Here is a 14,080-nt window from a genome sequence, read left to right as displayed (position 1 = left end):
CTTTTTTGACATCCACGTGCCCTTGAGACCCCTATGCCTGCTCCATGATTGTCCTTACCATTTTGCCATTCACAGTAGCCTCAAGGGAATCTACCAGCTCAGCTGTGACACCAATGAGGTTGTGATAATCGGCCTGGATTTTGTTGAATCGCTTGAGGTAGGTCATGGTTTTACGCTCAGACTCCACCAGCTGTTGGTGAAGCTGCTGCAACATTTCTGTGGAGGATTGGAAGGAACAAAAAAAAAAAGATAATTGCACTGATGTAGTAAGAACTGATGCAGCACAGTAGTCCCCATTTTGTTCCAGTGAGCACTGTTCTGCTTTTTTCTCCATGGTAAGTTAGACAAAAAATAAACGTAGCAACAATGGAATGTTGTTGGAATCCACATCGGCTGACGATCTAAAGTGGGGATTGCTCAATTTCGTAGCGCTGCGTATGGTTTGTCAGGTAGCAGCATCAGGAGAGAGAGAATATGGTGGGCCACCTCTGGACAATCCTTTCTACACTAACAAAGGAAAACAGACCTTTTGCCTCTAGAAGAGGACTTGACAGTATAATGGCACTGCTAGAACAGCCTGTCTCAGTTTAGCAAACGCTGCTGCAAATTTTAACTGGCGCTTGCCAGCAGAAACAAAACCCAGAAACACCCCAGACCTCACAAGAAACAACTTTTACCTAAGGGCATTCGAGCAGAATTTGGGCTCCCGTTTTTCAACTTCAAACAGTATCATTGGAAGCACCATTCATTCCCAAGACTCACCCTTGTGCATTCCAAGAAGTGATGCGAGCTTGTTTCTCACAACAGAGGCCCTGGCAGATCCCCATCAATTTCAACCTTCACAACAAGGCCACCATTTGCTTTAGGTCTACAGTACAAGGACACCCATTACTGGGTTCCTGGAAGCAGATTTTGTGCTTCCGTCCAGGTGCTCTGTACTATTCAATGTACAGAAATCAGGTTCAGTCTCTTTATGGCAGATGTCAGCCATGCAGTTCACTGGATGTACTATCTCTAAAGGGCTGATGCCAGCTCTGCCTGGGCAAAGTGCCTTTCCGTGCACAACACATTTCTGTCAATATACCGTGCCCCCAGAATTAATGCTATTTCTACTGTCACATTCCTCAGGCCATGAGGACAGCCATAACTACGCCTGCAGGAACTTCACCCAGAGCTTCTCTTCTCATTGTTGTGTTGAAAGATGCCTACCCCCACCCCTAGGTCAGCAGACCAGTGAAGGAGGTGTCAAGGATAACTAGCAACACAAGGAACACAAGTATCATGTGGATTCATGACAGCAGCCCCTGCCTTCTTTATTTTCCAACATCAGGGCCAGAGATATTCTAGGGAGTTGGAGAAGGGAGTGAGAGATACCTTGCCTGCTTCTCTAAATGTTGCCAACTCAATTTAAAATGAAAAAGCGGGGGGGGGGGGATATGCATGTGGGCATTCAGAATAATTTCTTCAAGGGTGTTCTTAAAGAACGAAGCCCTTCTTTATGCAATATGTAGGTATCCAAATATGGATTTTGATGCCACCAAGTATGACAATGATGAAGACCTTTCCATAATGCTGGGAAAGCTGGAAGAAGAGGATGACTGGCAACAAAAGGGATGCACTCAATTACACCATTAGAAGACCTGAAAGGTCAGCTTGGAGACAGATCATTCTGGGGAAGTCTATCCATGTGGTCATTAAGAATCAACATTCACTTGATGGCACATAATCAATCAATCAATGATAATGATGTTAAATTTAAACAATATAGATATATTTATGGACAATTGGGCTATCAATAGATGCTTGTCTTCATGGTTGTATTCTATCTTCTGTTGACTAACCATAATACTGTAACCACACTCACTGCCATCACACAAGCAAAAAACAAACCACATTATGACTTAGTGCAATGGTTGGTATCCATGGCTATTCTATACAACAAATATAAAACTTAACAGACTCAAAATCCAAAGTATGTTTCTTATTCTTATTATTGGTCTAACAAAGTCTCCCAGCAATTTGTTACTCTTCTTTTAAGTCCAGAAAGTGAGGAAGATGCCACATAAGACTCGAGGGCTGAAATGTTGTCTCCCAGGGAACTTCCAGGTCTGAGGACTGTACAGTACAATTTCAGAAAAGCAGGTGTTGGGAGCAAACAATGCAGGAAAAAAGAGAACACTGATCTATATCTTGCTATAAAGAGTTTCTTATAGCAACCCTCTGCCAAAAGGGCTTCACTCAGATAAGCCTGAAAAAGGGAACAGGAACAAGAGGACTAGATTGAAAAGAAAAAAGAGAACAGCCAGGAATCTTGATAGAATCTGTCTTCAGAAGACACAGGAAATAAGATGTTGTAATAGGACTTTCAATTTTTATTGTTGTGGACTTTAAAAATGTGTCAGCCCCTTTTGCCTAGGCAACAGCTCCTGCATATCTTCATCAAGGTCATCTTCCACACTCACTACAAAAAATTAGTAGCACTGAACTTCCCTTTCACCTTTGCCCACATTGGCAGGTGGACTTCCCTTCAGCTTTAATCCAGCCACATCATAAGAATTAGTGCTACGCATACTTGCCCTTTGCTCTTTCCCAGTATCCCACTGAATACCCTCTGAGCTGGAGGACTGATATTCCGGCATCAGGTTGACACTGTCTTGGTTATGAGTATCATTTGATTTTCTTGGCAGCGTACTGGAGAGGACTGCCATTTTCTCTCCTGTGGATCATATTTAGTATGATGCCTTTGCACTGACCTGTCCCTTATGGGTAACCCTTCTGAGAACGTTCACTCCCAGTGATAGAGCTCATAGTGTCACTGGGATACCCAACCCACAAAAGGTATGATAGCTAAGAAAATGAAAATAGCATTTGGAAGTTGGTTGAGGAAGCATGACTGCCAGTAAATAAATTATGCATTCCGCCCAATACACATATACCCATTACATTATTCCCTGTTCGGGTAAGCAATGTTATGTAAAGTGAAGAAGGGGAGTAAAGGAATTAAAGTCATGACATAAGAAAAGGAAATACAGATAAATCTAGTTTACTCCAAAACCATTCACTACATCTCCACAGTTTTTTATCCTTGCAAACTATCCCTGCCTCCCTCCCTCCCTCCCTTTAGACTTATATTGCCACTCATCTTAAGAAACACAACTTTGGGTGGTTCACAACAAGAAAAAAGAAAAAAAAACAATAAAACCAAAACCTGACTCCTTAACCATCCTCTCCAATACAGCCAACAAAACCATCCCCATGCTCCAACCTCACTCTGTCCCAATGCTTGGGGGAAGAGCCAGCTCTTCCTGGCCCTCCGGAAGGCTAAGGGGGTGGGGACCTGGCAGGTCTCAGAGGGAAGGGTGTTCCACAGGGATGCTTCTTAGGTCCCACTAGATGGCGACATTTAAGGGAAGGGACCTGGTAGGACAGATCTGATCTGGTAGATGGGCAGATACACTCATTCTGGCGGTCCTGCAAACAACCTTGCCTGATGCCATGTAGAGCTTTAAAGGTGATAACCAGCACTTTGAATTGCACCCAGAAAGAGACTGGGAACCAGTGCAGCTCACACAACAGCAGTGTAATATGGGCAAACCAAGGGGCACTCAACACTGCTCACATTGCCACATTCTGGATCAGCTGTAACTTCTGGGTAGTCTTTAAGGACAGCCCCATGTAGAGTGTGTTGCAGTAGGAAGTGACCAAGGCATGAATGACCAAGAAAAAGGCCTCCCAGTCCAGGAATGGGCACAATTGGCACACAAAATTAACCTGTACAAAGACACCCCTCCCCCGGTAAACAGCTGCCATCTGCTCCTTGAGCAGGAACCATGAGTCCAGATGACCCCCCTCCCCAGTTGTGCACCAGCATTGTCTAGGGCATTACTACCCCATCAAGAATCAGAGACAACACATCACCAGACCTGATGGGGGGGGGCAATAAACCCAAAGCCACTCCTCCTTGCTAGGGATGAGTCAGAGCCTTTCCATCCTGACTCTCACAGCCTCCAGGTACTTCATATATTGAGAAATTCAATTTTCATTCATTCTCTCTATAGGAAGTTACCTCAGTAACTTTCTTTCATACGGAACTCTCACTTACATAGAGCAAAGTTAGCAGAAACACATTCTTCTACACAGCTATTTAAGCTTCTTTTGACAGATATTCATTCCTTACAATAGACCACATACTACACATTTGACATTTATCCATCCATTTTCCCATCTTTAGTCAACGTTTTACCAAGGTACAGAAAATAATCTGCTGTAGTTTTTCAACATTTATGTATAACTCATCATCCCATTTTCCTTCTCAAACACAACTATTTTGGTCTTGATACATTAATTTTCAGATCAATATCACAAGGAATCCTTATATGTTTATCCATAAATACATTAAACACCCAAAAGATCACACATTCTTTTATTACTTCCTGCATAATATTGAATCATTTGAGTCAATGAAGTGGTTAAGGTACTGGACTATGAGTGGGGAGACCCAGATTTTAGACTACCCTGAGCCACAAGAGCTCACTGGGTGATTTTGAGGTAGTTACTCTGAGCCAAACCTACCTTCAGAGTTGTTATCATGAGGAAAAAGCAGAAGCAGGAAGCCCTATGAATTCCACCTTGAACTCCTCTTACAAAAGGTGGGATATAAATATAGTAAGTAAATTTGCCAACCAAATTTATTTATTACACATTCATTTATTCACAGATATGCTTTATTTCCCTTAAATACTGTTCTTATCACATTCAGCAGCCAACCTTCAACCCCATATTTGTACAAAATATTCCACAGTACATGCCTATTTACTTTATCACAATAAATGTATAATACAATTCCTTTCTCATATTCATCTACTAGTGAGACCTGTCTTTTAATTTTTTTTTTCCTTTATTGTGTCATAGAAGAGAAAGAAATGTACCAGGGCCATTTGGGAGGCAGAATATAACACCAAGATTAATGTTTTCCCCACCCCTCGGATTAACACTGCGTCTGGATTCCAGTAAATGAGATGCTAAAACTCTAGATTCAAAATGTAATACCTACATAACCCAAACTAAAAATTAAACATATAATTAGTAGAAACATTGCACAGAAGAGTCACCATACAGTAAAACCATGCTTAGGAGAATGTTTCCATCAGCCTGATCTATCCCTTGGCTAATATGGACCCTGTTAGATAATAGGTGGATTTGTGGGGCTGAAGACCTATCAGCCCAAAGCAAACATCAAATACTTTCTTAGGGACAGAACAATGGAACAGCTTAGCTTCTTAGCTGTCATATCCTCACTTCAGCCTGCTGCACCACAAGGAAGCCCCCATTTTGGGGAGCCCCATGCAGGTGCCTATGCTTCAACCCCTGTCAACTAGCCCTGTGAAGAACCCAACATTTAGGGCCCTCCACCTGTTCTATCCATAGGGACAAAATGCACTGTTACGCAAGAGTTTTGAGAATCCTGACTTTACAATAAATGGGGTGGGGGAATATTCTGAAACACAGGCCAGAAAATGAATTCCTTGCAGGATACCAAGAAAGGGATGAACTTTTCTTAAAGCAGGAATTTTGAACACTGAACCAAATTGGCTTCAGAAGTCAATAATTTAATATTTCCCCCCTTTCCTATGTCTTTAGTTCATCTAATGGAGACAAAACTAACTTAAAAAGGATACAGAACAGTACATTAGCCCATCAATTTCCCTTCTCATAATGCCTGTACAACAGTATGGGTATCAAACTTCAGAAAATACTAAGCAGTGAAGTTGGCCTTTGACAGAGTGAAAATACTATAAGCTGTTTTCATTCTTTGGTGGGCAGCTGGGGTATCTTGTACTGTGGAGTCCTTGGGGTTCTCTGAGCTTGGTTGTTTTCTTATAACCTAGATGGTTAGGTAACATCTTCAGTGCTAGAATGGAGTGAGGTTTGCTCTCTGTTTATATATTGCGGCATGCCCTGCCAGTGTTGGTGGGGGTGTGGGTTTGGTTTTGTTCTATTTTTTTCTTCTGGTAGTTCCTTGATTAAGGTATTGTTTACTCCTTGTGTTGTGACAACACATGGGCAGACTCAACCACAGTTTCAACTGGGAAACTGTCAGCATCTTAGACCAAGCTAAATCCAAAAATGCGAGGGAATTCCTGGAAGCTAGGTATTCAGACAAGGCAGCCATCAACAGGCACACAGAGATCAACAACATCTACACACTATTCAAAAGAGACAATAGAAAGGAAAACAAAAGACCAGAACATCTCCTCACCAGCAATCATCACCCAGATAAGCAGAGATTAACACCAAGATTACCACCAGACATACAAGCAGTAAACAATGCCCTAAACAAGGAACTACCAGAGGGAAAAAAAATAGAACAAAACCAAACCCACACCCCACACAAACATTGGCAGGGCATGCCACAGTATATAAACAGAGAGCAAACCCCACTCCCTTCTAGCACTGAAGATGTTACCTAGCCAGGTAATGAAACATTTGTAAGAAAACAACCAAGCTCAGAGAACCCCAAGGACTCCACAGTTCAACCCTGAGCTACACATATTCACTTCTATTGGTATCTTGTACTCAAGATACTTATTAAGAATTTATTCTGGGTTATTTCCATCTAGACTACCTTTTTACCATTCCAAGTTCTAGAGTTGTACAAAGTAGCAATATTAATTTGGCCTGAAAGGTGTTGAAAGCTGGTTTGCACCTTCCCTAGAACAGTAAAATTTTAAGATGTTTCCCGCAATGCATTGAGCAGTAATTAAAGCCATACTCAAGGGTGTCTTCTAGGATAGAGATCCCTGGAAAGTAACACCTAGACATTTGAAGAGCTTGACTAACGCATTTACACTTAGTAGTTTTGCTACCAAAAGCCACCTCTTCTCTTTTTCAATCTCAGCTTTTCCCTATCACAAGAATCGGTCAGTCCAGTCAACATTCTTATCTCTACCTCCACAAAAAATAAAAGGGCTATGCCATCGGTATACATCAAAATCAGAATTTTATGACCATGTAGCAAGAGGAGGATGAAAGTTTTAGGACCCAGTAGCTGCTCTATCATTAGCAAAAAATAAATAAATAAATAAATAAATACTGTAAATATAACCAAACAGCAGCTTATTTAATGCTTCTTGATGAGAAAATAAGCTAATAAGTACCCGTTAACATTCCATTCTGACTCTAGCTGATATTTTGGAATGCAATTCAATCAAGAGCTTTAAAAGCCAGTCATCAAGGTTCATTTTCCTAAGCTTTTCCCACAGTCTTGATCTACTGGCTAAGTCGAAAGCTGACATGAAATCCAGAGAGATCATGTGAAAATGGGAAGCTACAGAATACTTCTCTATTAATACCATCAGTACAAAACAATGGTTGATTGTACTACAATTCCTCAAAAATGTTCCTGCTTTGGATTAAGATCTCTTTGCGTGGTCCTCCATCTTATTCAGGAGATGGTGAGTGCAATATCTGGGAGAAGCATCCCAAAGGTTAATCGGATAGTAATTTTTTTTATATTTCTCATAAACTGCAAGGAGGATAATTTGCTTCCAAATGGAAGGAAAAACAAAGATGTTGACTTCAGAGAAAAAAAGGTCTTGCAAGTATAAGAGACTACCAGGGGTGTTGGGTTTAAAGACTTAGGGGGGCACAAGTCATCACTTGGGACTTTCCCCAGTGTCAATTTAGTAAACAGCTCCTTGCACTCTGAGTGTGAAATTACAGGCCACTTTGGGAGAGGAGCTCACTCAAGAAAGAAGACATGATACCCTATACTGTATAATCTTGAGAGCCACTACAGACAGCTGAAAAGTACGAAACTGCTGAAATATGGACATCTGCGATGATGTTCTTGGGCTGCCAGCAGATGCTACCATTTCCCAGATCACTTTTTTCTTTTACAAAAAGGCTTACGTTCTTTCCCATCGCAGAAGATGGTTAGAAAAGTCTGTGCTTTCGGAAACAGCCTATACTGGGATCAAGTTCATAAGCAAACCAAAGCCACGGCTCCATCCATTCTGCCCAGGGCCTATCATTTCCAAGAGCTTGCATGAAGTCTTCATCTAATGCTTCTAAGTTTGGTTTGTCATTGTAAGAAGACACGATTCAGCACCCATGTTATGGAAGGAGAAATAAGATATTTTGTCTGAATGACTTTGCAGTAACATCTGCCAAGAAATTAGCAGAGATGTTTCATTCATTCATTCCATTTAGGCACCAGCTGTGCTTGAGATGTCTGACAGGGGTGAGCCCCTCCGGCTTGTAACCTATCCCAGATGGGCAGGAGGAGCAAGGGATCACCAGAAAATGACTAGCAGGACTATGCAGCACTTCCAATTCATTCTGCAAAAGGTGCTTTGAAGCATGTGGGAATTAAAGCAGCTGCATGTGATCCTGAGAAAAGCCATGCTGTTTTAATGTGGGAGACAAGAGCTATGTTCACCCTCCTGCACAGTAGAAACCACCTTTTGGAAATCAGATCCAATGTGCTGCACAGCCATAATAACTAATGGCTGCCAAACCCTCTCTATTATAGTTATTAAAGGGCAAACTCAAGATAGGTGTGCCATATGTGCGCAAACATATTTCAAAAGGTGAGGGGAGCATCTTGGCTACACTTGGCCACAGGCCATCCTCTAAAAAGCAGTCATGTGTATTTATTTACAGTCAGTAATCAGCGAAGTAGTTCCAACACTAAAACAACACATAAAAGCAGGCTCAAATACAATAAGAGCAATAAAACCACCATATAGGCTTGCCAGTTAGAATTTACACATATAGCAAGCAAACAAACGCAAGCAAAATAAAACAAAGCAAAACTAGTGAAAATAAAAATAAAATTAAGATAAAAGAATAAAAGGGCTTCCCCGTGATATCATTCCAAGATTAGCCCTTCTTATGGCAATAGCTGCTGCTAAGAACTTGGCATAGCAGGGTTCTGGTCTGAGAGTAAGAAATAAACTTCTCCCTAATAGTAGTAGGTAGGGCCAGTAGGTAAATGTGTGCATGCCTTTAACGGACAAGCCTTTTCTGTATGAGCCCCACCTTGTGGAATACTGTCCTTCCAGAATACCTGCAGCTTGGCACTTTGCTGCAATTCTGGAAACAGGTTAAAACTGCTTTGTTTCAACACCCCTGTGATCCCAGCTGACTGACCTGTGGTTTTAGTTGAGATTTATCTTTGCTATTTGTGACTTTTTTTTTGTTTTTGACATTCTTCTGATTTACTCATGTATTACAATCTTTGTGGTTTTCATTCTGTTAATATGGAATGCCATCCCAAGTACTTTGGGACTGGGGTGGGTTATAAGTACCGCCAAGTAAGAAATAAGTAAGTAAAGAAAGAAATGCTCATATGATTACTCTGTTTACAGTAATTGCTTCCCCTTCTGTCACATTAAGTATTATCATTTGGTGACCACTTTTGGAAGTTTGGGATACTGCACCCAAGGCTTTCAAAGACCTAAAACCTTGGCACCCCAGATTGTACATTTTTTATTTAAAGATTTAGTCAGAGCTGTTTCCTATCTTTATATCCCAGAACAGAAGAATTTCCCTGCTAAGTTAGACTAAAAGTCCATAATCTAGCCCAGCCTCTGCTTCTAAGCAATCAGCCCGATGTCCTTAAGAAGTCTGATGGCAAGAAACAGCTGCAGTATCTTCCTACTGCCATGTATTCTTAGATGTACTGCCTTCGTATCTGGAGTCTCTGCTTAGTTGTGGCATCTTATGGCACTGATAAAACGCTATCCTACAAACAACACTCCAGGCTTTTCAAAAAAGCCACCACACCTACTGACCATCATCTCTTCTTGAATTAGTGGATTCCCATCATCATTTGAGCCTCTAGCCTGGCTGGTCACAGGCATAAAAAGCATTCTGGACAGACAGTTGGGCTGAACATGCATGGCAAATGCAACATGCCTATTTCAGAGGCATGAGCTTTACATGGGAATGTTACTTCAAGCTATGAGTGTGGGGTGGCCATGAGCACCTCCAGTGGGAAGCTGAGGAGCAACTGCCCCTGTGCTGACAGAGGATGACAAGCACAGGGAACAATGAGATAAATCAACATGGTAAGAAAGGTAGCTTTCCCCGAAGTGTGAGCTACTTGTCCCCAACAAGCTAGGGCACATTAAAGTTCTTATGCTGGAGAAACACAGCTCTTGAGGGCATCCATCAAGGAGATCACAGTGTGGAATGAACCTGCAAGTCCTGACTTATAGAAAAGTGCTTTATTCGGAGTGGCATTCCAAAACTCAATTCACCTTGCTTTTACCTTTTTTTCCAGCTTTGATCTGAATCTCCAAACTGCTGAACTGCAAAATCATGGACACTCTGCAAGTAAAACCCCAGGTATTGCATGTATTCTAAATATTCAGCTAAAAATATTGGGAAATGAGAATCTCTTCTGCAGAGGCACCTGGAAGGGGAAGTGAGGGGGGTCAAGGGAGGGCAAATGATAACAGCAGTGCTACCCTGAAAACTCTGGCCCTTTTGTAGGTGCATCGTGGTGGTGCAAGACCTCTTTTATTGTTTTGACAAAAGTGTCAGATTCTGCAGACACTTCCCTTCTTCAGGTTGTTTCAACTTCTGTTTTGCAAAGAACATACTGACAACATCCTTCTCAAGAACAAGGATTAAGACAGATCATATTTGCTGAGACTGTAGGGGTTGCAGAGGCAGAAACTGCTCTTACAAAAGAAGAGATTAAGGGCTTAATCCCTCCAAAACCTGCTCGTGCACTCTTGCAACCAGCTCCCAGGATAGCTCAATTCTGGTCTGAAGTTGAAGCCCAGCTCAGTTTTTCAGGATGCTACTGCCCCCAGTAGCTGCCAGAGAGAATCATTGGCAAAACAGTTTGCTTCCCCAGCAGATCTCTTTCTTACAACATCCCCATCTCAGCAAAAGCTTCAGCAGATGAAAAGAAATTCCCAAGGACATTCGCCACCTTTCTTCCTCCATCAACCAACTTTTACATTCTTCTAACAAAGCACTCAATTGCATATCCTCAGCCTTTAACACAACTGAGCAAAGCCATTTTTGTGGACTTCCCAAAGCTTGGCACAGATCAAAACTTAGTTCTTTCTCCCAAAGATGACAATGTGGGGCATTTACAGGGGACAAAGGAATGCTTAAGCTCTCCTCTCATCATATCTCCTGATTCTCCTCTGCAAAGAGACAGCCTTCCACTAACATTACCTTTAAGGGAGAAATCAGGCTTGTTTTCCTCTTAACATCTGTCTCTCTTCTAAGAGCATCTTTGAGCCACATGCAAAGTTCATTAAAGCAAAAGGAGCAGCTGCAGATCACTTAAATGGAATTTGCCCCAATCATCTGTGATCAGGGGTCAGTGTTTGTACATAATGTAAAGATTGAAGCTGTGTATTCCAGGAAGTCGAATACAAGCATTTTACAAGCTTAGTAGCTCTAAGCTCCGGATATATCATATTCAGAAAGTCTACTTATTTACTGCTTATTGATCTGTTTATTTACCTTGGCTGCACTGTGTGTTCTCTTTCTGCATTGTGAGAGGATGAAAGCTAAGGAAAATGGGCTTTTGATTAAGAGTGAGTCAGCCATCACATGGATGCTTCTTGAGAAAACCTTGCTAAATCTCATGATTAATTGCTATAGCACTTTTAACAGACAACCCACCTAATGAAGAGTTAAGAAACCAAGTGTTCACAATGAACTTGCTAATCACCCCCAGCAGCCCCTTGTTAACAATTCAATAGAAGAAAAAACCCTGCCTAATCCCCAGGAAGATACACACAGATACTGACACCAAAACAAGCAGCCACTCAGTAACCCAACCCCCCACACACACACCCAATCCCCCCCTCAGATCTCTATAAATACCCACAAAAGGGTCACATCACCCTGGGCACAGAGAGAACTGCTCCTGTCTGTGCTCCTGCACTCTGAAGATGCCGGTCACAGGTGCTGGTGAAATGTTAGGAAACAAAACTTCCAGAACACGGCCACACAGCCCGGAAGACCCACACCAGCCATCGTATGCCAGCCGTGAAAGCCTTTGACAATACCAGTAAGGTATGTTCCTAAAGACAGAACACAGAGTACCATCTGGAATCTCCATCTAATGATGGGCCTTCAGTGCTTAGTTAATCAGGTGATTAGTCAGCTGATTAAAAAATAGCAATTACAAAAGGTATCTCAGTGAACCAAATTGAGGGTTTGTGTGTGTGCTGTTTCTAATATAAGGCCTTACAAGTACTGCTAGAGGCTGCGTTGCTCCTTTCTCACCCTGGAGAAAATGCTTTCTCCAGTCTATAAAATATAATATTCTGTTATTTAAAATAGAATTCCCTTATTGAATTTTCAGTCTGAAAAGGGTTTCTCCCCAAGTCAGTACAACTGCATTCTCTTCAGAACATTTTGTAAAGGATACATATAAGGTCAGAAGCCTTGGTGTATCACTGGCTTTTAGTGTTGCAGACAGAAATTCCTCCAGCCTTGTTTTTAGATCAGACTCCCAAGAATCCTGAAAAACAAACACACCCACAAATGAGAAGAGCTCCATTTTACAATCCATGCTTGCCGCACAGCCTAGCTTTTTTATGAGCCAACAAAACATGTCAGAAATGTGTTCCCAAATGCAATTTATAACAAATGTAAATGCTCCTAGAGGTAGATCTTCTGCTGGGGAGATTGCAAATGCAGATTGGACATCAAAGCTGAAGGATGGCTTTCCAAAGGCACAAATCGCTCTAAGTTTTCCAGCATGAGGCCAATAAAAATGAATGGATGTGCAGGAAGATGATAGCATATGCAAACGATGGCTGATAGAATCCAGTGAAATAAGGGATACAGGGCTGTAATGAGCACAGTCCTTCAAGATCCAGCGGGGTGTGGCATCACACTTTATGTGGAACTTCAACTATGCTAGAATGCTCTCAGTCAGAGTTCCAACAGGGAAAGGCAGTACAAAGCAGGCACTCCATGTCTGTGGCTATTTTTGTTTTCATCCCCCCTCAGACCACACTAGGGGCTAAAGGTATTGAAAAGGGGGCAAAAATGGAGATGCTAACCTGATCACGCCCTGTGCAGTTTTTCCCCCTTCCAGCAGGAGGGAATAAGGAATACAAAAGTAAATGCCAACCTCACAGCCCCCTTTACAATTGCTGGGAGGACTGAAAACACAAGCAGTGAGCAACTGATGGAGTCATCTGTGATCATGTGCTAAAGGTCATAAATGTCAGTCAACTGGCTGAGGTAGAGGAGGACTCCATCAGCCATGTCATGCAAGCATAGCCATCAAATTAAAGGCCCATTTCCCATCACTGAGGCAAAGACAATACTCAACCTTGCCTGGGCTAAAGTGTTATGCTGCACCCATCAGTCCTGACAGAAAAGAGTGTAGCCTCCATTCCTGAACAAATCAAGGATGTACCTGGAAAAGTTCTTTGAAAGACGGGTGGATCATAGGGTTGGGAACAAAAGGCAAGGCATAGAAAGGAAGGAATTCTGTTGTCTGGCTCAGGGCTGCCCCCTTGGTCTCCAGGTAGGTTTTAAAATATGAGATCCTTTCATCCAAAGCTGCTTTATCCTGAGGAAACAAGGAAACATGGAGCACCATTATAGTTAGTGCAGAGTAGCAGATGCCTAAGTATACTGAATTACTGTAGCCTCACAGGTTTCGTTTAGTATTTACTGCCTGTCCTGCAAGGAATCACTCTTTAAACTCCACACCAGACATCCAGCCTGCATGTTTGCTACTCTATTTCTCTTGAAAAGAGAGCCCTGGGAAAGGATGCCAGGGGCCAGAAATGGAATCCACGTTATTTCAAACACTTTCAGGCAGTGACAGCATTTACAAACAATGCAAGTAGGAACAGGGACTGCTTGGCCACAAATCATGAAGTTCCTTGCTTAAATCTTACCTTTGCACAAAGTGGCCTTAGAAACACCATTGGCTGGGATCACACATCAAACTAAGGCATGCTTTTAACCAGGGTTTTCCCTGGTTCAGTTTACACTTAGGGCTAAGCTACAAATCTTGGTTTACAAGATGGCTTCCCATAACATCTGACATTTTGGCCATTCGGTTCTACAGCTTTTG

At 42.1% G+C, this 14,080-nt stretch overlaps 1 protein-coding gene across 7 annotated transcripts in view; it reads right to left on the bottom strand.

The window, feature by feature from the left end:
- The window catches only part of ARMC9 (armadillo repeat containing 9), an 88,548-nt gene that overhangs the window by 62,016 nt on the left and 12,452 nt on the right, over positions 1-14,080 (bottom strand). For all 7 annotated transcript variants that reach the window (XM_088132540.1, XM_088132541.1, XM_088132542.1 and 4 more), the window contains exons 5-8: positions 13,412-13,567; positions 12,410-12,502; positions 11,494-11,518; positions 59-216 (exon numbers count right to left, since the gene is read on the bottom strand). In XM_088132540.1, coding sequence (XP_087988666.1) covers positions 59-216; positions 11,494-11,518; positions 12,410-12,502; positions 13,412-13,567 — 432 coding nt within the window. The remainder of the gene's footprint in view (positions 1-58; positions 217-11,493; positions 11,519-12,409; positions 12,503-13,411; positions 13,568-14,080) is intronic.

This window comes from Python bivittatus, unplaced genomic scaffold (genome assembly GCF_059951505.1).
Source record: "Python bivittatus isolate LINGU-HERP-01145 unplaced genomic scaffold, Pbiv_v1 ctg000980_np1212, whole genome shotgun sequence".
Taxonomy (NCBI): domain Eukaryota; kingdom Metazoa; phylum Chordata; class Lepidosauria; order Squamata; family Pythonidae; genus Python; species Python bivittatus.
This window is presented reverse-complemented; position numbering and strand designations above follow the sequence as displayed.